Raw genomic sequence first — 24,321 nt, 5'->3', positions numbered from 1 at the left:
CAGCTTTGAATAACTTTCTGTAGGCAGCAAATTTAATCACCTCACTCATTATTCCAGTTTCCACATCATTTATAACTATGTCAAAATGCAGCAGTCCCACCAAAGACCCCTGGGGAACCCCACTATTCACCCTTCTCCGTTGAGAAGATTAATCATTTAAGCCTGCTCTTTGTTTTCTATCTTTTAACCAATTCTTAATCCACAATAGAACACTGATTCCTATCCCCTGACTTTCTAATTTCCTCAGGAGTCATTCATGAGGTACTCTGACAAATGCCTTCTGAAAATCCAGATATACAATATCAACCACTTACCGAAATGCAGGAGATGGGAGAGTCAAGCTTTCCCTCACTAATTCCATGTTAGCTTTGTCCCATTAATCCATGCCTATGTATGATCAGTAATTTTGTTCTTTATAATACTCTCTACCATTTTTCTTGGCCATCAGGCTCACTAGTCTATAATTTCTTGGGTCACCTCTGGAACCCTTGTGAAAAATTTAGCGTTACATTGGCCACCCTCCAATCTTTCAGTACCATGCTCCATTTTAAAGATAAATTATATATTACTAATAATAGTTCTGCAAGTTCATTTTTAGTTCTATCAGTACTCTGGGATGTACACTATCCCATCCAGGTGATTTTCTACTCTTTAATTTGTCAAATTGCCCTATTACATCTTCCAGGTTTACAGAGAGTGCTCTCAGAACTAAACCCCCTAGCAAGGCAACAAAATGCAGGATGGTGCTGCAGATGGGAACTCTAAACCACTGCGGATATAACATGCCCTGATGGACAGAATGTGATCTCACTTAGTACTCTAATGGACCAGGGCTCAACTTAGGTTTGAGGAACAGGACACAGATTTTTCTCATCACCTCTGTGGGTAAGAACAATATTTAGGCAAAAACAAAAGAACAGGTACCCCACAAAAAAAGGTGTGAGAAAAATAGGGACAGCAGAAGAATGACAAAGGGAGGCCTAGTTCAAAAATAGAAAAACTCTGTGGTACAAAGGACCTCTTAGTGTAAAAACCTTTATTGTATATCCAACAGAGCAAAACTTGAAATATGTCCAACAGAACAATTCAATGCTTGTAATATAGTAACATGCAACTAAAGACTGTTTCACTTAGAGGCATATTTTCAAAGCACTTTGGGAGGCTAAGTTCCATAGGTTTCTATGGAACTTTGGGAGGCTAAGTGCTTTGAAAATAAGCCTCTTTGTGATTTTAGATTTCATTGCTCTTGAATGTTTATTAGGCTCCACTTGTTTGCTGGGAAGTCTGCAGTGTGGCGTTAGCCCCGCTTCTCCTCCATCATGTCATGAGTACCAGCCGACATTCTGCAGCACAAAAGCGGGCTGTGTTTGAGCTACACCGTCAAAGCAGCATGCCTAAGGGGTGTGTAATGCTCCTTAGTATTCCCCTTTGTGGGCAACATTTTGGGCAAATTACTTTTTAATGCTTAACAGAGATTAGTATGCTTTGGACTTTTATTTAATTATGGTTTTTTTATTTTTATCATCTTAAATTGTTAATTATGCATTGGAGAATTCCTTGTTTGATAACTTCTTTGGGTGGGCTGTAATGTATGATATTTATCATATTTATGATTCATACAAGACATTCTCATCAAAGTTCAATTTATTGAAATTTATCATTAGACCATTGTTTCTTTCTTAACAAACCTATAGAACTCACTGTAGGCAAACACTCTTTTGGCAGGTATAAGAAAGAATATAGATGCAGGATTGATTTTAGATTTAATTATCTGGTAAGGATAAATCCAGCTATTGATTCAACTTATCTTCCTATTCCCTGCCTGTTTTTCAATGCCAGATCTGTCTTCAATAACGGTATCATCATAAGAGACCTGAAAGGCAATTCACGAGTATGATTTGAATTCATCTCTGAGACCTGGTTTAATAAAAACATGACTCTTGTTTTACCTGAGATATGCCCTTCAGGCTAAAACATTTTAGTCTCCTAGACCTGATAAAAAGGGCAGGGTTTAGTCTTAATTTATAAAGTTTTTTGTTTGTTTTACTATTACCTTAGTTGATTTCATTTCTATTCCAGGATTAGAAATGTTTTCCTGTAAGTTATTAGATTTATCTTTTTTAGGTTCATTGAAATTTATTTTAGTATATCAGCCTCCAGTTCTTGGGAAAGTACATAGCAAGAGTTTACTGATTTTTTTTTAAAATCCTAACAAGCAATGCATTTTGACTACTAATGATGCTGGGGGATATTAATTTACACCTGGAGAATAAGACAGACCCTGATGTGGCTGATTTTGTATCAGTCTTATATTCATGTCACTAACTCTGTTTACTATGCAACCAATGCATGAGAGAGGGCATATCCTTGATTTCCTGACAACTTTCTCTAGTTCTTACTTCCAACTAAATGCCAGAGATATTGTTTGGAAACAACTTCCTAACAAAATTCAGCTAAAAGTCAGATCACTTTTTAGCTGAATTTATACTCTCATTTTCAATTCCTTTTATTTCATCTGGTTCTACTACTAAGTTATTGTCTTAGTTGAATGAAGTGGTCTAAAGCCAAATTACAAGGGACTGAGTCAGTACTGTTAGCATTGGTTGCAGAAGCCACATTTTTTCGCTTACACTTTTTAAATTTTATATGCAGCTATTAGCACTTATCTTTTTGGGCGTTTTCTAGTAGGTTCGCTCTACAGCGAGCTCCTGTTTCGCATTCGCTTCATTAGGAACTGAACCCCCCCCCCCTATTGTTGCCCTCTCGCAGTGTCTGCAGTTTTATTGCTCCCCCCTCCTCCTCCCCCCTCCTGTTTCTTTTACATTTTTGGGAAGGCCGGGAAGGGGGTCAGTGACCATTGAGGAAGTAAGGGGCAGGGGGATCATGCCTCAATCCCTTTAGTAGTCATTTGGTCATTTAAGGGCACCTTTTTGTGACTTAGTCGTGATTGAAACAGGTCTAGATCAAAATGTCTTTTAGCCCAGGACGTTTTTGCTTTGTTCCGTTATGGCAAAAAAAATGTCCACGTTTTGTGAACCCCAAATCCTGCCTCGACATGCCCCCTTTCGATTTGGATATACTGCAGATGAACTACATAGAAAAAGTCTTTAAAATGGATTTTGAAAATAGTGATTGGACATTCTGGCAAAACAAAAGTCCATCTGTCACTTTGTGCTGCCTTTTGGTTATTTTTCTGCTTTGAAAATGAGCCCCATAATATTAAAATTGAGAATCCATTGTATAATCATCATTTCTTTAATTTATAATGAGTTCTCTTGGAAAATATTTGTAAGCTGTTCTGATTTGCAAATGCTAATGATAACATTATTTATAACCCTTATAACCCTCATTATCTTAAAACTTCTACACAAGGAACAAAATCACATGCATAATAAAGTATTACAAACAACATACAAAATGTATCTTCAAGACAAAAAAATCAGCTGTGCAAAACTATGAATAACACATTACAGCTATGTTCTCATTGTTCCATATACTTGGAGAAAGAAATAGATTTTGAATTCTCTCTTAAATTGTGATTCTGTATCATACAAAGTTCAATGGGTAACACATTCCATAATTTTGGGCCTGTAATATAAAAAATGGAGGATCTACACGCCTCCATTTGCACCAATTAATAAGACGGCACATCAAGGAGCCTTTCTGAGAAGATCTCGGGGGACGTGTTGGTAAAACATACAAGCGTGGCTTTGTAAAAGAAGCCCTAAGTGAATTCTTTGTAATGCCAATAAGAAGACCATTACAACAGTCCATTAATGGACAAACAATTTGGAATATCTTACGAAAATTCAAATCATTGATGTACGGCTTCATACGCTTTACTGTTCTAACCTTATAAAAAATAAAAAAAAAATAAAAAAACTTTGTGAACCACATTCAGAGCTTGTTGTTTCATAGTGAGTGCAGAGTCCAACTGGAACCCAAAATCCCTGATCTCATTCAAAACTGGAATCTTAACCGAGTTCATTTTAAATAAACTGGGAGCAACAGTATCGAAAGAGCCTGAAAGTATCAAAATTTATGTTTTAGAAATATTCAGTTTTAAGTGATTCCCTTCCATCAACTGGTTAATGCTAGCAAGACATAAGCACAACACAGCAAAGCTATCAAAAGAGCTCTCGATTTGGAATTAAAAATTGTATATAATTGCGTAAAATTTGTATTGCACATCAAGACATCTTAATAACGAACAGAGTGGTAGAAGATTGAAAAGAATTGCAGAAAGACACGAACCTTGAGACACACCTGCTCTGCAAGGTACAATCTCAGTCATTGCCATCAAATACACAAAACCCCCTTTCTTCCAAAAAGATTGGAACCAGCACAGTATAGTACCTACTAATTCCATGGCCTGTAAATGGTTAAATAATATGTCATGATTGATGGTGTCAAAGGCTGCTAAAATGTCTACAGTAACCAATAAAAGCATTTTGCTTTATCAAAGCCTGCCTTGACGCCATCAAGGGATATCAGTAGTGTCTCAGTATTATGTTCTTTACGAAAACCAAATTGATGTTGGGCCAGTATCTCATATTTCTGAAGGTGATCATATAATTGCCCTAACACAACTTTCTCAATCATTTTTGTGTGAAAGGGTAATGAGGAAATAGGACAGTAATTATCAACCACAGTATGATCTAATTTAACATTTTTTAACAATGGCCTGACATTCACTATTTTGAGATCAAGGGGCATTTCCCCTTTTTTGAGTGATTTATCCACCGAGTATAAACTTTCTTTATTCTTCGAGGGCAAGCAGGACATTGTTTCTCACATTTCAGTGACATCCATTGGAGCCTGATGCGGAAGCTACCCAGCATTCTATAGTTTTAGGAAGCCTTTTGCAGCATCCCACCATGCATGCATGAGTGCCTTCTCATTCAACATGACTACGCGGGACCAGCAGTCTTCATTGTTTTTGCAGAGCAGAGTGGTCGCATCCAGTGAGCTCTCCGCAGCACATGTATTTTTATTGCTTTATTTCTCAAAATGCCTTTCCTCATGGTACAGATTTTTTCATTTTTTTTTTCTATTTTTCACTATTCTCCATTGCCCTTTACTTTTAAAGAAAGGGCAAGATGGACATGGAACTGACTTGTCTCCAATGTCTGAGAACAGCTAAATTGACGGAGATTTTGGAAACTTTAGATGAGAATTGGGCTGTTCCTGTATATCTTGTCTCTGACTTTAGAGCAATAGAGATGGCTACTTGAATTTTTTTTTTCAAGAGGGTCAACCATCCTTGGGGCCTTCATGAGTATTTTCTTAGGTATTTGTTAGTTCTTTCCAAGAAATTTGCTATTACCCTCTCTTTGGATTAACATAGTAACATAACATAGTAAATGACAGCAGATAAATACCTGAATGGTCCATCCAGCCTGCCCAACAAGATAAATTCATTTTACATGGTACATGATATTTTATATGTATACCCAAGTTTGATTTGTCCTTGCCATTCTCAGGGCACAGACCGTAGAAGTCTGCCCGACACTGTTCTTATACTAAACGTTCTGAAGCTAACACTGAAGCCCCTTAAAATTTACACTCCAGCCCATCCATATCTATTCAGTTATAATCAGGACGTAGACCTATAAATCTGCCCAGCACTGGTTTTGCTTCCCAATTACTGGTGTTGCCACCCAATCTCTGCTAAGATTTCGTAGATCTATTCCTTCTAAACAGGATTCCTTTGTGTTTATCCCACACGTTTGAATTCCATTACCATTTTCATCTCCACCACCTCCTGCGGAAGGGTATTCCATATATCTACCACCATTTCCATGAAAAAATACTTCCTTACATTACTCCTGAGTCTGCCCCCCTTCAACCTTCATGTCCTCTAGGTTCTACTATTTTCCCATCTCCAGAAAAGGTTTGCTTGTGGATTAATACCTTTCAAATATTTGAAGGTCTGTATCATGTCACCCCTGTTTCTCCTTTCCTCCAAGGTACACATGTTCAGGTCGGCAAGTTTCACTTCGTACGGTTTGCAACGCAAATCCCATATCATTTTTTGTAGCTTTTCTTTGCACCGCTTCCAGTCTTTTTAGCAAGATATGGCCTCCAAAACTGAACATACTCCTCCAAGTGGAGCCTCACCAATGACCTGTAGAGGGGCATAAACACCTCCTTTCTTCTGCTGGTTATACCCCTCTATGCAGCCTAGCATCCTTCTGGCCACAGCTGTCGCCATGTCACATTGTTTCTTCAGCTTCATATCCTCTGACACCAACACCCCAAGGTCTCTCTTTTGAGTCAAGCTTACTAATCTCTCCCCTCCTATTCGGTATCTCTCTTTTGAGTTTCTGCACCCCAAGTGCATCACTTTGCACTTCTTGGCATTAAATTTTAACTATTATTTGCTTGTTTTCCCCTCTGGACTCCTCACTACTAAGAGCTTGTTTCAAGCTGTTGGTGCAGCAATGTTCTTTCCTGTTGCTGTTCATGAACAATGATTATATCGAACCAGGTGGAAAGTATAAGGTTTCTTCAAGTGTTACTTGTATACAATTCTTTTGTGTTAATATGTTTTATAAGAGCCCTGCAGTAGCTAGATTTAAGTACTGTACCTAACTAGAGTTTGCCCTTTGCTGGCCCAATGAGGATTTTCAGGGATAGGTCTTAATGCTATATAAGGCACTATAACTAGCTGGTAGGGTTCCAGCTTTTCCAGGTGGTCTGCAACCATCTAGCTCATTGCCCTCCAAGTTCTGATCACCAACAGTTTCAATTCCATTCCTAAGTTTCAAATTTCTGTATGTATTACTGTGTTTCTAAAATAAACATGTTCTGCTTAAGTCCCAAAATATTTCTCATCAAGTTGTGGCCTAATTTCTCCAATAACCACTATCAACATATATGGGACTATGTCAAAAACGATTGTTTTTCCCTTTATTTGTTCCAATCGGATGTACAAAAAAAGACATTAAAAACAGAACTTCAGATTGTATAAGAAAGATGAGATGCGCTGGAAAAGCATAAAATCAATAAAAAAAAATCTGAACTGTACATTCTTGAATTCTTTTTTTAAATTACAGGTTATTTTACCCATGTGTCACAGACCATTTGGAAGTTGTGTGATTGAACTTCCTTCAATCAGTACAATACTTACATTCTTGTGCCAGGCAACTGGCACCTTTTGCCTTGCTAAACAATATACCACAGTTCTAAAATCATAACCATTAATGTCACTGTTCAGATCCTGCTTGTGCCTCACTCCCCTCCAAGATGGCCAACCCATATGAACTACCACCACAGACCTTTGGCTACAACCCAAAGAAACTAGTCAAAATATGTGCATGAGGTTAATACTAGGGTCTCTAAGATCAGTTCACTGAAATGCCAAGAGGACAAGATAGTTTTTCTAGCTAAGCATGGAAAAATTCAAAATTATTTGTATTGCATACTATTAGAACTTACTTCGTGAGAGAGAGAGCAGCACGAGAGAGAGAGAGCCGTAAGTATCACGAGTTCAGAGAAACACACTACGTGCAATACGTACATTTCATTACAGATATGACACTGGTCCTGGCAGGTTTTTAAGATTGGCACTTGCCTCCTACTAAGGCAACTGACTGGCTGAGATGATGCATCCTTACTGCATAGATAACTTTAGGCATACACACAAATATTTAACACACACAGTTCTAATATATAAATAGTTTAACAGATTTCTTTATTTTAAAAAGGCTATAGTTACACATCGCAACTTTTCAGTATATCTGTATTTAAAATAATAAAAATAAAAAAATAATGCATATATCAGAAACAATTACAATGAGATCAGATTTCATCAGTACTTCATTTTAAAGAGGTGCTCTATTTAAAAGGTAATCCTTTCCAAAACAGAACTGCATACTCTACTTGCTTAAAAGCAGCTTAGTAGTTTTCAGAGGAATTTTGATCTTGCAAACAATATATATTGCTTTAGGAGATAAGAAGATAAAAGCAAGCAAGAGAAAGTTCCAATGTGGTCATTAATCTATGATGTCACACAAAGTCTAGATGCGAAATGTAACTTTTTTCATTTAAAAATGAAATTATAAAAAGAAGTCAATCCTTTGCATTTCCAAAAACAAACTTGAGATTTAGTTATACTGAAACAGCTCTTTAAAGGAAACAAAATCTACACAACCACTTCTTTGCAGGCAACACATAACTGAAATTGGTTAAAATAAAGCATGGAAGACAAGGTATTATTACATTTTATTCCTTTTTTCAAAGGAATGTTTTTTTTAAAAAAGCCTTTTAGTAGTTCTCTTGTGCTTATAATATTTGTATTTGAGAGAGCTGAAAAAGAAAAAAAACCACACATACACTTTTATACATCATGATCAAAAAAGTTAAGTAATAATTTCTTTTTAAATTGCACTGTTATTTAAAATACTTCTCGCAGCCAATATGCTGCCAACAAAGTTCCTTGTAAGTCTAATTAGCAGCATGGGGAGGCCCCTCAGGGATAAGTGAAGTAAAGAAGGTAGTAATGAAAGACCAAGCCGAGGCAAGAAGTCCAGGCTGTTGTGCTACATTAGCATCTTCGGTGGCATCTTCCCCGCCATCATCATCGAGTCCATCATCCATTAGGCGCTCCTTTAAAATAAAGATATAAGTGACTTACTACGCCAGCTATTAAAGAACATCACTTACTACATCAACTATTAAAGAAAAGACATTTTAGGTCAGTATTTGAAAAATGGCAGCGACTGTCAGGGCAAGAGCCCAAGAATATGCCCTACTCACAATGAGAAGAGACATTCCAGGACAAAAGTAGGGCATGGATTGAACCATAGGCATAGTTTTTGTTCTGTTTTTTTTTTTTTCTTTTGGAAGGGAGGTGGAGTAGGCAATTACATCCCTCCAACACTGCAGGATTACTCCCTCCCTACCTTAATGAGGTCCAGCACCTCTACCTCCCTTTCTATCCAGAATTCACCCCCCCCCCCCCCCCACACACACACACACCAATTCCTTCTGTCACAGCTCCTTCCTGTTGCCATGATAGTGTCAGCACTAAAAAAAAGCAACTCACCATAGACTCTTGCACTGAAGTACATACCCAGGCACTACCAGGTCATGCCCACATGGCAACAGGAAGTGTAGCAAGAGGGGTCAGGATCCATTAATGACTTCTTTTATGTTAGTGTGAGGCACTATGGTGCACTGCTTTTTGGTGTTGGCAATGTCACAGCAATAGGAAAGAGCCATGACTGGACTGTTTGAGGGGAGGGGGGCATGATGCAGGATGAGGGGAATAGGGAGACCGAGGGAGATACTGGATTATGGAGGAGGAAAAGGGGGAGAGAAACAAGTAGGCTGACACTGCCAGGAGAAGGATCTGATGGTGGGAGTGGGTCAAGGGGGATGATTGTGGGAGAAGGATTTAATGCTGGTGAGTGAAAAGAAAGAATAGACACGGGAGGGAGGAATCAAGGGAATGTACAGTGTGGAGATCGAGGAGCAGAGGGATGCTGCTGGAGAAAAGGAGAAGTAAAGGCAGAGAAAATGAATATTTGAGAAGGAGATAGGTGTGCAGATGCTGGGGAAAAGGAAGAAAGAGGCAGAGAACTATGACGAGAAAGATCAATGAATAGGACAGGCCTTTGAAGGAGGTGAGAGAAGATAGAATTGTGGAAGTAAAGGGGGGAAGGGGACTAGAGGTGGAGAAAAGCTGAGAACTAAGAGGCAGAGTAGGAGATGAGGCACTAGAAAGTGACTGAAAGATGAAATAGGAGGAAGCTGGCAAAGGAATAGAACAGGTGGGAATGAAAGGACTAGAGAAGTAAGTGTAGGAAGTAAAGAGACGAGGACTGGAGGGGGAGGAGGATTAAAACTTTAGATAAAAAAGATAAAAGAAATAACCAGAAGGATCACTTTCTGATACAGAGGTAAGGAAAGAAAAGAAGATGGGGGAAGGGAGAGTGAAGAAAAATGAAATGGTAATGAGATCCTGGAAAGGAATAAGTGAAAACAAGAGGACATACTAAAGATAGGCCAGGATCAATGCAACAGGAAACAAAAATGATTTTTTAGAAAATGAAAAAAAAAAGTCAGATTTTGAAACTGCATTAGAGGAAGAAATTAATTGGTATTTCTCTTTATTCAGTATTGCATAGCTCAGTGTCTGCTTTCTTGGGTTTTCCATTTCATTTTTGTCTGAAAGTGTATCTCCGTTCTTTGTAAAAAGTCATTGGTTAATGGTTCATGCTAGAGTTCAATTTAAATTCTACTGTCTTATTCACAAAGTAATCTATGGATTAAGCTCCACTCTTAGGTCATTTCACCTTCTCTCAAAAATTTGAGCTACAAGATCAACATCTCTATTTACTTTTCCTCTTTTAAAAAATGTAAAATAGATTGACACTTTTTCCTTTTCAAGCAGCTCACCTTGGTAAAGATGTTCAAACTCTTACTTTCTATTTCAAGCTATTTTAAATTTCTGGTTTTGCAATCTAAATAATTGTACAGACTAGTAGATTTTATATGAGAATATACGTTTTGTTAATTACTATTTTAACTTCCTAGATATGTCCAGCTTCTTGTGAATTGTGATCCGCTTAGAAATGTGAGGTATTAGTAGAATACAAATTACATTAATATTAATGTTAGCTGTGCTATCTGAAACATACACAACCAGAGTATAGGCACGGTTTCCACTGCTCTGAAACCACGATACCCATATTTCATTCTGATATATGTAACTAGTAAAAAAGACCCTTTTCTGTAGGCAAGGAAATGGGCCTTAGGCAGGCAATTCCCCCCCCCCCCCCCCCCCCCGTGCTACGGCTCCCTTGAACCCTCCCCTTCTGCGAATCTGTCGTTCCCCCCCCCCCCCCGTTCCGGCGAAAACTGCCCCCCGCCGCCGCCGCCGTTGTTGTGCTACCTGTTCTTACAGCCGAAGTGTTGTTCTTTCCTTCCCGTTGGTTCTTCAATCATCTTGTCGGGACGTTCCTCTGCATGCATCTGACGTCAGACGCACGGAGTTAAACTTTCTGAGAAGATGATTGAGGAACCCACCCGAAGGGCAAAACACTTCGGCTGTCAGCACAGGTAGTGCACAACAGCGGCGGGGGGTGCGGTTTTCGGCGTTTCGGTGGGGGGGGGGGGGGGGATCGACAGGTTCAGGAAGGGGGTGGGTTTCGAGGGGGCCGTAGCGCGGGGGGTGACAGCTGATTCTGAGGCAGTAGGAGGAGTAGGGAAACACGCTGCGCGTGTTTCCCTACTTCTCTCCTTGCCTTGGAATCAGCTGTTTTGACGTCATTGACGTCCGTGCGTGTCTGCCTCGCAGTCCACCTGCAGCCAGGGAGCTACGGTCCCAAGCATAGAACGTTGGAGGTGAGAATTATTATATAGGATTAGTATTTGGATACAACCAGAAATATACGTTTATGTATCATTTGAAAGAAACATAGTAATGATGGCAGATAAAGCGAATGCTACATACCTGTAGAAGGTATTCTCCGAGGACAGCAGGCTGATTGTTCTCACTGATGGGTGACGTCCACGGCAGCCCCTCCAATCGGAAACTTCACTAGCAAAGTCCTTTGCTAGCCCTCGCGCGCCCGCGCGCACCGCGCATGCGCGGCCGTCTTCCCGCCCGAAACCGGCTCGAGCCGGCCAGTCCAGTATGTAGCAAGACAATACACTTCAAGGGAAGACACAACTCCAAAGGGGAGGCGGGCGGGTTTGTGAGAACAATCAGCCTGCTGTCCTCGGAGAATACCTTCTACAGGTATGTAGCATTCGCTTTCTCCGAGGACAAGCAGGCTGCTTGTTCTCACTGATGGGGTATCCCTAGCCCCCAGGCTCACTCAAAACAACAACATTGGTCAATTGGGCCTCGCAACGGCGAGGACATAACTGAGATTGACCTAAAAAATTTACCAACTAACTGAGAGTGTAGCCTGGAACAGAACAAACAGGGCCCTCGGGGGGTGGAGTTGGATCCTAAAGCCCAAACAGGTTCTGAAGAACTGACTGCCCGAACCGACTGTCACGTCGGGTATCCTGCTGCAGGCAGTAATGAGATGTGAATGTGTGGACAGATGACCACGTCGCAGCTTTGCAAATTTCCTCCATGGTGGCTGACTTCAAGTGGGCTACCGACGCTGCCATGGCTCTAACATTATGAGCCGTGACATGACCCTCAAGAGCCAGCCCAGCCTGGGCGTAAGTGAAGGAAATGCAATCTGCTAGCCAATTGGATATGGTGCGTTTCCCTACAGCCACTCCCCTCTTGTTGGGATCAAAAGAAACAAACAATTGGGCGGACTGTCTGTGGGGCTGTGTCCGCTCCAGATAGAAGGCCAATGCTCTCTTGCAGTCCAATGTGTGCAGCTGACGTTCAGCAGGGCAGGAATGAGGACGGGGAAAGAATGTTGGCAAGACAATTGACTGGTTCAGATGGAACTCCGACACAACCTTTGGCAGAAACTTAGGGTGAGTACGGAGGACTACTCTGTTGTGATGAAATTTGGTGTAAGGGGCCTGGGCTACCAGGGCCTGAAGCTCACTGACTCTACGAGCCGAGGTAACTGCCACCAAGAAAATGACCTTCCAGGTCAAGTACTTCGGATGGCAGGAATTCAGTGGCTCGAAAGGAGGTTTCATCAGCTGGGTGAGAACGACATTGAGATCCCATGACACTGTAGGAGGCTTGACAGGGGGCTTTGACAAAAGCAAACCTCTCATGAAGCGAACAACTAAAGGCTGTCCTGAGATCGGCTTACCTTCCACTTGGTAATGGTATGCACTGATTGCACTAAGGTGAACCCTTACGGAGTTGGTCTTCAGACCAGACTCAGACAAGTGGAGAAGGTATTCAAGCAGGGTCTGTGTAGGACAAGAGCGAGGATCTAGGGCCTTGCTGTCACACCAGACGGCAAACCTCCTCCAATGAAAGAAGTAACTTCTCTTAGTGGAGTCTTTCCTGGAAGCAAGCAAGATGCGGGAGACACCCTCTGGCAGACCCAAAGAGGCAAAGTCTACGCCCTCAACATCCAGGCCGTGAGAGCCAGGGACTGGAGGTTGGGATGCAGAAGAGCCCCTTCGTCCTGCGTGATGAGGGTCGGAAAACACTCCAATCTCCACGGTTCTTCGGAGGATAACTCCAGAAGAAGAGGGAACCAGATCTGACGCGGCCAAAAGGGAGCAATCAGAATCATGGCGCCTCGGTCTTGCTTGAGTTTCAACAAAGTCTTCCCCACCAGAGGAATGGGAGGATAAGCATACAGCAGACCTTCCCCCCAATCCAGGAGGAAGGCATCCGACGCCAGTCTGCCGTGGGCCTGAAGCCTGGAACAGAACTGAGGGACCTTGTGGTTCACTTGAGATGCGAAGAGATCCACCAGGGGGGTGCCCCACGCCTGGAAGATCTGTCGCACCACACGGGAATTGAGCGACCACTCGTGAGGTTGCATAATCCTGCTCAACCTGTCGGCCAGACTGTTGTTTACGCCTGCCAGATATGTGGCTTGGAGCACCATGCCTTGACGGCGAGCCCAGAGCCACATGCTGACGGCTTCCTGACACAGGGGGCGAGATCCGGTGCCCCCCTGCTTGTTGACATAGTACATGGCAACCTGATTGTCTGTCTGAATTTGGATAATTTGGTGGGACAGCCGATCTCTGAAAGCCTTCAGAGCGTTCCAGATCGCTCACAACTCCAGAAGATTGATCTGTAGATCGCTTTCTTGGAGGGACCACCTTCCTTGGGTGTGAAGCCCATCGACATGAGCTCCCCATCCCAGGAGAGACGCATCCGTGGTCAGCACTTTTTGAGGCTGAGGAATTTGGAAGGGACGTCCCAGAGTCAAATTGGAGCAAATCGTCCACCAATACAGGGATTCGAGAAAACTCGTGGACAGGTGGATCACGTCCTCTAGACCCCCGGCGGCCTGATACCACTGGGAGGCTAGGGTCCATTGAGCAGATCTCATGTGAAGGCGGGCCATGGGAGTCACATGAACTGTGGAAGCCATGTGGCCCAGCAATCTCAACATCTGCCGAGCTGTGATCTGCTGGGACGCTCGCACCCGCGAGACGAGGGACAACAAGTTGTTGGCCCTCGCCTCTGGGAGATAGGCGCGAGCCGTCCGAGAATCCAGCAGGGCTCCGATGAATTCGAGTTTCTGCACTGGGAGAAGATGGGACTTTGGGTAATTTATCACAAACCCCAGTAGCTCCAGGAGGCGAATAGTCATCTGCATGGACTGCAGGGCTCCTGCCTCGGATGTGTTCTTCACCAGCCAATCGTCGAGATATGGGAACACGTGCACCCCCAGCCTGCGAAGCGCCGCTGCTACCACAGCTAGGCACTTTGTGAACACCCTGGGCGCAGAGGCGAGCCCAAAGGGTAGCACACAGTACTGGAAGTGGCGTGCGCCCAGCTGAAATCGCAGATACTGTCTGTGAGCTGGCAGTATCGGGATGTGTGTGTAGGCATCCTTCAAGTCCAGAGAGCATAGCCAATCGTTTTGCTGAATCATGGGGAGAAGGGTGCCCAGGGAAAGCATCCTGAACTTTTCTTTTACGAGATATTTGTTCAGGGCCCTTAGGTCTAGGATGGGACGCATCCCCCCTGTTTTCTTTTCCACAAGGAAGTACCTGGAATAGAACCCCAGCCCTTCTTGCCCGGATGGCACGGGCTCGACCGCATTGGCGCTGAGAAGGGCGGAGAGTTCCTCTGCAAGTACCTGCTTGTGCTGGAAGCTGTAGGACTGAGCTCCCGGTGGACAATTTGGAGGTTGTGAGGCCAAATTGAGGGTGTATCCTTGCCGGACTATTTGGAGAACCCACTGATCGGAGGTTATGAGAGGCCACCTTTGGTGAAAAGCTTTCAACCTCCCTCCGACAGGCAGGTCGCCCGGCACTGACACTTGGATGTCGGCTATGCTCTGCTGGAGCCAGTCAAAAGCTCGCCCCTTGCTTTTGCTGGGGAGCCGCGGGGCCTTGCTGATTCGCACGCTGCTGACGAGAGCGAGCGCGCTGGGGCTTAGCCTGGGCCGCAGGCTGTCGGGAAGGAGGATTGTACCTACGCTTGCCAGAAGTATAGGGAACAGTCTTCCTTCCCCCGAAAAATCGTCTACCTGTAGAGGTAGAAGCTGAAGGCTGCCGGCGGGCGAACTTGTCGAATGCGGTGTCCCGCTGGTGGAGAGACTCTACCACCTGCTCGACTTTTTCGCCAAAAATGTTATCCGCACGGCAAGGCGAGTCCGCAATCCGCTGCTGGATTCTATTCTCCAGGTCGGCGGCACGCAGCCATGAGAGCCTGCGCATCACCACACCTTGAGCAGCGGCCCTGGACGCAACATCAAAAGTGTCATAAACTCCTCTGGCCAGGAATTTTCTGCACGCCTTCAGCTGCCTGACCACCTCCTGAAAAGGCTTGGCTTGCTCAGGGGGAAGAGCATCAACCAAGCCCGCCAACTGCCGCACATTATTCCGCATGTGTATGCTCGTGTAGAGCTGGTAAGACTGGATCTTGGACACGAGCATAGAGGAATGGTAGGCCTTCCTCCCAAAGGAGTCTAAGGTTCTAGCGTCCTTGCCCGGGGGCGCCGAAGCATGTTCCCTAGAACTCTTAGCCTTCTTTAGGGCCAAATCCACAACTCCAGAGTCATGAGGCAACTGAGTGCGCATCAGCTCTGGGTCCCCATGGATCCGGTACTGGGACTCGATCTTCTTGGGAATGTGGGGATTAGTTAATGGCTTGGTCCAGTTCGCAAGCAATGTCTTCTTCAGGACATGGTGCAAGGGAACAGTGGACGCTTCCTTAGGTGGAGAAGGATAGTCCAGGAGCTCAAACATTTCAGCCCTGGGCTCGTCCTCCACAACCACCGGGAAGGGGATGGCCGTAGACATCTCCCGGACAAAGGAGGCAAAAGACAGACTCTCGGGAGGAGAAAGCTGTCTCTCAGGAGAGGGAGTGGGATCAGACGGAAGACCCTCAGACTCCTCGTCAGAGAAATATCTGGGATCTTCCTCTTCCTCCCACGAGGCCTCACCCTCGGTGTCAGACACAAGTGCACGGACCTGTGTCTGCAACCTCGCCCTGCTCGACTCCGTGGAACCCCGTCCACGATGGGGGCGTCGAGAGGTAGACTCCCTCGCCCGCATCGGCGAAGCTCCCTCCGCCGACGTAGTCGGGGAGCCTTCCTGGGAGGTGGCCGCGGTCGGTACCGCACGCGGTACCGACGTCGGGGACCTCAACCTGGGCGATGGGCCAGCCGGCGCCACGCTCGACGGTACCGGTGGCGCAAGCACCGCCGGTACCGGAGGGGTAGGGCGCAACAGCTCTCCCAGAATCTCTGGGAGAACGGCCCGGAGGCTCTCGTTTAGAGCGGCTGCAGAGAAAGGCTGAGAGGTCGATGCAGGCGTCGACGTCAGTACCTGTTCCGGGCGTGGAGGCTGTTCCGGGCTGTCCAGAGCGGAGCGCATAGACACCTCCTGAACAGAGGGTGAGCGGTCCTCTCGGTGCCGATGCCTGCTGGGTGCCGAATCCCTCGGCGACCCAGAGCTCTCGGTGCCGACACGGGGAGGAGACCGGTGTCGATGCTTCTTCGATTTCTTCCGAAGCATGTCACCGGAGCTCCCCGGCACCGACGAGGAGGACGTCGAATCCATCCGTCGCTTCCTCGGGGCCGAGACTGAAGAAGGTCGATCTCGGGGGGGCTGTACCGCAGGAGCCCTCAGGGTAGGCGGAGACTCACCCGAGGGCTCACCGCCACCAGCAGGGGAATGGACAGCCCTCACCTGCACTCCACCCGATGCACCACCGTCCGACGACATCAGCAGACGAGGTCCTGGTACCACCGACGTCGATGCAGCTATCCGATGTCTCGGCGCCGATGCAGAGGCCCGATGCCTCGATGCACTCGATGCAGGGGCGGCCGAGGAAGAAGGTCTGGACGCTGACGACGTCGATGCACTCGAAGATCCCGGTGCCGATGCCGACGAAGAGCCCGAGAACAACACGTTCCACTGGGCTAGTCTCGCTACCTGAGTCCGCCTTTGAAGCAGGGAACACAGACTGCAGTTCTGAGGGCGGTGCTCGGCCCCCAGACACTGAAGACACGACGAGTGTCGATCAGTGAGCGAGATAACCCGGGCGCACTGGGTGCACTTCTTGAAGCCGCTGGAAGGCTTCGATGTCATGGGCGGAAAAATCACGCCGGCGAAATCAAAAGCCGAAATGGCGAAATTTGAAGCACCAAATTTAGAGGGAGAAAAAATCTCGACCGAGGCCGAAAAGAGGCCTACCCCGACGACGAAAGAAAACTTACCGGGGCAAAAAGCTGGAAGTACGGGGAGGATTTACACGAAACCCGACGGGGGGTTTCCGGAGCACTTCCCGACTAGGACAAAGCTTTCCCGAAGGAAAAAAACACGTTCAAAACAAATTGGACGCGCGAGGTCGACTTTCCGGGGCTCGACACGGCGAAAACACGACCGTACCGAGTGCGGACAAAAGAAGACTGGCCGGCTCGAGCCGGTTTCGGGCGGGAAGACGGCCGCGCATGCGCGGTGCGCGCGGGCGCGCGAGGGCTAGCAAAGGACTTTGCTAGTGAAGTTTCCGATTGGAGGGGCTGCCGTGGACGTCACCCATCAGTGAGAACAAGCAGCCTGCTTGTCCTCGGAGAAAGACCTGAACGGTCCATTCAGCCTGCTCAACAGTCACACATTACCAAGTCACGATTAAACCAACAATGAATGCAATATAAAATACATGATCATTATCTCTCTCTGGTATTTCTGGAACATATACCATAGAAGTCCGCCCAGCCCTGTCCTTAGGTTCCAACTACTGAAGTTGCCGTCGAAGCCCACTCTAGCCTATCCAAATCAGTTTTATTATTTGTGGGACACAGACTGTAAAAGTCTGCCCAGCACTCTCCTCACATTTCAAATTACTGGAGTTTCCATTGAAGCCCCCCTCACCCCAGCCTATCCTAAACTGGATAGCCCTATACAGGACCCAGACCATACAAGCTTGCCCAGCACTACCAGAAAGGCAATTCCTATACGTTTATGTATTCCTTATTCCCTTTTCTTCCATTACAATGGCATAGTTTGTCTCATGGCAGATTGTCTGCATTGAACTGTTCACTCCAAGCATCAAAATTTTTATTGTGATTTTATATATTGACTAGTTTATTGAAAACAGGGGGTGGGGGGGGGGGGGGTTGTGTAATTTGGATATTTTCAAACCCCAGAAATAGTGGATACCCCAGAGTATACAGATTGTCAAATTCAGGGGAAGAATGGCTACTGGGTGGGACTGCAAATCGGGCCTGTCAACAGAGTGCATTACTGAATTAAAGTCCACTGAAAGAGTTTGTGTCTCCGGAAGAAGGGACAGCTACAGATTGGTCTGATATTCAAAGGTTACAAAAATACATTAACAGATTGGAGTTTCATGCTAAGACCTTAGTTGATATTGTCAAATTCAAAGGGTCCCAAGGGGGCTCCATCTGAATAAAGAACCACAATATTTGGTTGATAAAGATTATGTAGAGAGATGGAATGCAGTCCATATCAGATGTTCTTTAGACCTGATGTTGTTGACTATAGATAAGTTAAGTAATATTATACGTGAACAGCAAAATTAATTGAATGTTAAACTGGATAATTTAAAGCACTCCTTAACAGAATCTGCATACGAGCAAAATCAACAACATTTAGGTCTATGGATACATACAAACAAGAGATTTGTGCCCAAAAGGTGGCAAAATACAAGTGAGACAAATTAGATTATACAAAGTGATCTTTATTTCCATGGATGGACTTATCCAGATGTAATAGGAAGAAAAAAGTGGGGATTATAAATATCTCAAGTAACTCCTCTGGAGAAGAGTACACAGAGGGAGCCCCAGTAGAGAACATTTTACATCAATCAGCTGTACCTCCGAGGCACCATTATTTTATTTTTAACCAGCAGTGACCCACAAAGTGCAGACAGTGCCGACCCAGCTCCCGACCAGATCATGCCATCAGTTGTGCAAGGCAAGGTACTATGTATGAATAAGCAACTTGATTAACTGGATTGACTAAAGATATTCAAGGAAAATGTGCAGTGTATGAGAATACTTTATTGGAACATTCAGCAAAAACTCAAGCACTTGAAAAAGGAAATTTAGATTTCTCTTCTTTGTCCCAAATTTTGCAAAAGGATAATGTTAAACTGGCAAAAAAAACTTGATATGGAGAATAATATCAGAAGATTTAATCTGAATTTTCCACACAGTCCTGTTATTTCTGCTAAAGAGATGTTTAAGAAATATTTACTGGAGGTCTTAGTACTTTCCTGTAGAAGCATTTCCTCCTTTAGAGAAGGTATATTATGTACTAGTAAAAAAAAATTTCCTCACCAGATACAACCAAATAGCATCTCCGGCCTCCAATGATATCTGCAAAACTTGTGAGACATCCAATACCTCTGTGGAGACCTAAGTCACTCGTACCACCAATTGTGGTTTTTGCTCTAGTGACGGACTGAGACTAACAGGCTTATTTTCGAAAGAGATCGCCGGCGATCTTCCGACACAAATCGGGAGATGGCCGGCCATCTCCTAAAACCAGCCAAATCGGTATAATCGAAAGACGATTTTTGGACACACTCGCCGGCATTCCGTCGCGGAGGCGGCTAAACTTCAAGGGGGCGTGTCGGCAGGGTAGTGAAGGCAGGATGTGAGCGTGCTTACGAGATGGCCGGCTTCAGCTGATAATGGAAAAAAGAAAACCGGCGATGATGAGCATTTGGCCGGTTTTACTTGGTCTATTTATTTTCACGACCAAGTCTCAAAAAGATGCCCAAACTGACCAGATGACCACCGGAAGGAATCGGGGATGACCTCCCCATACTCCTCCAGTGGTCACCAATCCCCTCCCACCCCCCAAAAAAAAAAAACTTTAAAACATTTCCTTCCTAGGAGGGGAAGCCAGTCGGCCAGCTCGTAAAAAAAAAAAAAAAAAAGGATCTTGCTGATCAGTTATGTTATGACTTACTTGTTCTGGAGTGCTGTATTTTGTGATACTGTTTTGAGAAATGTTCAAGAAAGACTTCATACAAATGAAAAATGTCCCTGCAGTTCATTTTCCCTTGATGGCCATCCCTGACGTGCACTTCCCTTTATAGCCGTCTTTTTCTCCGAAAGTGCACTTCTCTTAATGGCCGGCTTTCTCCCCAAACAGGGAAATCAAAACAGTTTTTGCTCACAGGTTTTTTTTTGTAGTAACAGTGGGATTTGAACCATCCACCTCTGCATTACAAGAGCCATGATGTAACCACTTGGCCACAGCTTCACTTATTTGGCTGTCCCTCCCTTTTGATTATACCCCTTCAGGTCTCTCTGAGCCAATCACAGTGCGTTAAGCTGTGAGTGGCTCAGAGAGACCTGGAGGGGTATAATCAAAAGGGAGGGACACCCAAGTCAGTGGAGCTGTGGCCAAGTGGTTACATCACTGGTCTTGTAATGCAGAGGTGGCTGGTTCAAATCCCACTGTTACTACAAAAAAAAGCAGTGTGCAAAAACTTTTAATTTCCCTGTTCAGGGAGAAAGACGGCCATTAAGAGAAGTGTACTTTCGGAGAGAAAGACGGCTATTAAGGGAAGTGCACGTCAGGGACATTTTTCATTTGTATGAAGTCTTTCTTGAACATTTCTCAAAAACAGTATCACAAAATACAGCACTCCTGAACAAGTAAGTCATAACATAACTGTTCAGCAAGATGTAAACATCCAGAAGTACCAGTGCACTACGAATGCTGGCCCCTCCCACGGCCAAATGCCTTGGATTTGGCCGGGTTTGAGATGGCTGGTTCCAGTTTCCATTATCGCTGAAAAACAAAGTCGGCCATCTCAAACTCGGCGATCTGTGGCATTTGGCCGGCCCCAACCGTATTATCGAAACAAAAGTTGGCCGGCCATCTTTTTCGATAATACGGTTCTGGCCAGCTGTTGCGGCGCCGCCAAAATAGATCACCGACGATCGATTTCGCCGGCGCCGTTTGATTATGCCCCTCTTTGGGCCCTGTTTACTAAGGTGCACAGTTTTTAGCGCACGCTAAAAATGCTAGAGTGCCTATAGCGCAGCTTAGTAAACAGGGCCCTTAGTTTTAAAAGAATTTTTTTTCCAGAAGTGAAACGCTTTATTTCTAGGGTTAAAACCTTCCCATTTTCCCTGATGCGACTAAGTCTACTCAAACTAGTAGAATAAGGTTTTTGGCTCCGAGACCTCTTGCTCTTCAAGGTAGTGCTCAGTTTCTTTCATGTTTCCCTTGCAAATGTGTTTTAAAACGAAGAGAATAGATACATCATTTCGTTTCCTGATCACCTAAAAAGGCTTCTTGCTAAAAAGTTGCCTGCAACTTAATCTCTCTCTCAGATCTCAAGTGTCTTAAAGAAATGTTGCATTGATTTGTGTATTCTTCTCTCATTTTGCTTTTAAATTAAAGAATGGATATTGCCTCTCAGTTTTATGTTTCTAACCCCCCTAAAAGGACATCTCTTTTGGGGGTTTTTTTTTTGGAGGGGGGGGGCTTTGGTAATGTTCTTAATTTTTCTCTTTATTATTTTACTTTAAACAGCATGCTACGTCTTTCATTGTTCTATGGTTCAATATATGATTTTGAAAATTAAAAAATAAAAATAAAAAAAATTGGAGGGCTAACAGGCTGGTCTCTGGCCAGCTGTTGTGATACATGCAGTATCCAGCTGTGACAGCTAGTAAGTGGGTTGATATCACACACTAGCATCATGTCTGCTGATACATAGGGCACCCTGTGTGGTATATGTAAGCAGATGCTGGACATGCCCCATGCATTTAAAGAATAGGCTTTGCACTTATATACTAGTTTTGGAGTTTTACAGAGCCCCTAAGTTGTCTTCTGTTCCTTCATACTATTCTCTCAGCATTTCTTATAGAAGGCAGCAAAGTGCAGCAATCTTTAGTAGTATATCTTTTTTATTGAAAATGTCTAATCAAATGAACAATCCAAATTCTCAAATTTGGTTTTAAACCCAATCAAACCTGTTTGCAATCTTTATTTGGTTATATCATCATTACTAGATCCCATTTCTTCTGTTTTTTTTATCTTCCTTATCCTACTTATACGCTTCCATTCTCTTCCCATCCCTCTCCTACCTCCTTGGCTCCTCTCCACACATCCCTCCTCCCCCCCAATTCTTAGCCATTCTCCAATACTGCTTACAAAAAATGTTAATCAGAAAAGGTTTGCCTCTGTTGCAGGTTTTGGTATCATCCACAAAGCACAGGCACCCTGGATAACATGAAGAGAAATCAAACACTTGGGAAATAATCTAGAATTTGGCAGCTAAGACTCAATGAGGAGATCATTTTTTACATTATGACAAAATTGCATAATTCATTCACTTTTGGATGTTCAAGCACTGTGACTGCTAGTTCATTCCCTAGCAATATCTTGCTTTGACTACTGTAATTCACTTCTACAAAATTTACCCCAGTATCAGCTTAGAAGACTACAAAAGATCCAGAAAATTAGTAAAATGAATTCATGGGGCCAAAAATTATGACAGGGTAATTTCACTTTTTATTGTTGAACACCAACTTCCCATTTTGTTTGTACAGCCTTCAAAAAATCTTAGGGGTCCTTTTACTAAGCTGTGGCAAAAGAGGGCCTGCAGTGGTGTCAGCATGTGTTTTTGACACACGCTGAGGCTCCCTTTTACCAAAGCGAGTAAAGGACTGGGATTTTTTTTTTTTTTTTTAAATGGCCATGCGGCAAGTGAAGCATTTGAAGTGCGGCCTTTTCAGGGAAGAGCACTTACTGCCACCCATTAGATTTTGCAGACTAGTTCTCCTTCATTTTTGTTTTCTTTATACCTTGGGGCTCATTTTCAAAGCACTTAGACTTACAAAGTTTCCTAGTTAAGTAAGTCTCTAAGTGCTTTGAAAAAACGATTCCATATGTCACACAGTTTGTGCTCGCTGCTCACCAACATGTACAGGTTCATTCGCACTCAGCTCACTCATCCTGCTTTAGGGTTGTCTCTCCAAAACAATGGAATTCACCCCCTTTAGAACTCCATTCAGTGTTAAGAAATTCAAAGCCAATTTTACTCAAACTTTCCTTTCTACTATAATTAGCTGGTCATTTTGCATACCAATAGTTCATGACCACTTGGTACAGCTTTCTCACAAGGGTCATCTTCTTTTCACTTCCTCCCTCTCTCATGAATTCTATTATTAATTTATTAAAATTTTAGAATTTTTTTAATGCTATGGAATATATTGTTATTTTAGGTAGCCTGTGTTTTTCCATTCTTCCCCCAGATTATTTTAACCACATAGATGATTTTATTTGAAGTATATCAAATAACGATGAAATTTAATGCTTAGAAAACAAACGCAGTCTCATATATTTTAATTACAAAAAACCCAAGGGCATAGTATAGTACAAGGGATGACGTACTTTGGTGCAGGAAAAAAAAAAAAAAAAAAAGAGTGGATTCAGGTGTAATCACGATTATTTTAAGATGGCCTAACAGATAGAAAAGTTAACAGCAAAAGTCAGAAAGACATGGGTGCATAGGGAACAGCAGAAGGAAAATGGAGGGGATAGTGTCTCTGTATTTATTCGTGTTTGGTGAGAGCTCAATAGGAGTACTTTATGAAATTCTGGAGACAGCATCTTCAAAAAGGATATAAACGGGATAAAGTCAGCCCAGAAAACAGCTATTAACTGGTTACTGATCATCATAAAGTTTAGGGAAACAGACTTAAAAGCTCTAAGGGGTCCTTTTAGTAAAGCTGCAGTAAAAAGTGGCCTGCGGTAGTATGTACGCGCTGGGCCATTTTTTACTGGTGCTGGGAAAAAGGGCCTTTTTAAAAAAAAAAAATTGGAGCAGTAAATGGCCGTCTGCTAAAATTAAAAGTAGCACATGGCTATTTACTGCCACCTATTGACCTAGCAGTAAGGACTCGTGCACTACTCACACCGTAATCATGCAGCATGCGCTAATGTGATCGCGTTGCCAATTACCATCAGGCATGACCCCCACGGTAGAAAATAGAAAAATATTTTCTACCACAGGAAACAGCGCACACCAACTAGGACTAGGGGGCATGCGATGAAGCTACAAAGTAGTAAATTTACAAAGAATCTGAGAAAATGTTTCTTCACTCAACATGTAATTAAACTCTGGAATTCATTGCCGGAGAATGTGGTAAAGGCAGTTAGCTTAGCAGAGTTTAAATAAGGTTTGGACAGCTTCCTAAAGGAAAAGTCCATAGACCATTATTAAATTGGACTTGGGGAAAATCC

At 43.8% G+C, this 24,321-nt stretch overlaps 1 protein-coding gene across 1 annotated transcript in view; it reads right to left on the bottom strand.

Annotated features, from left to right (window-relative positions):
* Nucleotides 1-7,945: 7,945 nt before the first annotated feature.
* Nucleotides 7,946-24,321, bottom strand: part of HERPUD2 (HERPUD family member 2) — a 116,315-nt gene continuing 99,939 nt past the window's right edge. Inside the window, exon 9 of the mRNA XM_030204253.1 lies at nt 7,946-8,610. Coding sequence (XP_030060113.1) covers nt 8,449-8,610 — 162 coding nt within the window. The 3' untranslated portion in view covers nt 7,946-8,448. The remainder of the gene's footprint in view (nt 8,611-24,321) is intronic.

This window comes from Microcaecilia unicolor, chromosome 1 (assembly GCF_901765095.1).
Source record: "Microcaecilia unicolor chromosome 1, aMicUni1.1, whole genome shotgun sequence".
In the NCBI taxonomy this organism is placed as follows: Eukaryota; Metazoa; Chordata; class Amphibia; order Gymnophiona; family Siphonopidae; genus Microcaecilia; species Microcaecilia unicolor.
Note: the sequence above shows the minus strand (reverse complement) of the source record. Positions and strands in the feature narration are given on the sequence as shown.